Genomic DNA, 436 nt, shown 5'->3' on the forward strand with positions numbered 1-436 from the left:
GGGGGCAGCCCGGGTCGCAGGTTGCTGGCTGGTCCTGCAGTCTCGGCACCGATGGGCACCCACATGGCCCCTGAGCCACAGGTCAGCACAAGGGACTGGTCAGGCAGCCCCGAGAGCAGCCCAACACCCCGAGCTGCCGAGCCCTGAGGCTCAACGTGAAATTCCCCTTAGTCTGAAAGGTGCCAGGGACGCGGAGGCTGGGCTCGGTGGCCAGCAGAGATGGCTGGACTTGGCTTACCCGGGTGCAGGATGGTCTCGCCCCCAGCCGCAAAGGTGCTGCTGCACGGTGCCCTGCTCCTTGGTGGGCTGCGGACGCCCAGCACAGCCCAGCGCGCTCACTCCCCATCCCCGTTTCTCCTCCCGCGGCAGGCAGCAGGGAGGCCGCCTTCGTCTACGCCATCTCCTCGGCTGGAGTGGTCTACGCCATCACGCGGGC

General features: G+C 68.3%; 1 protein-coding gene across 1 annotated transcript in view; it reads left to right on the forward strand.

The window, feature by feature from the left end:
* Window positions 1-369: 369 nt before the first annotated feature.
* The window catches only part of LOC104080867 (protein Wnt-2b-like), a gene marked incomplete at its 5' end in the record, with an annotated part of 2,309 nt that continues 2,242 nt past the window's right edge, over window positions 370-436 (forward strand). Inside the window, 1 exon segment of the mRNA XM_009583402.1 lies at window positions 370-436. This exon segment is cut by the window's right edge and continues 1 nt beyond it. Coding sequence (XP_009581697.1) covers window positions 370-436 — 67 coding nt within the window.

The sequence above is a fragment of the Fulmarus glacialis genome, unplaced genomic scaffold (genome assembly GCF_000690835.1).
Source record: "Fulmarus glacialis isolate BGI_N327 unplaced genomic scaffold, ASM69083v1 scaffold32168, whole genome shotgun sequence".
Taxonomy (NCBI): Eukaryota; Metazoa; Chordata; class Aves; order Procellariiformes; family Procellariidae; genus Fulmarus; species Fulmarus glacialis.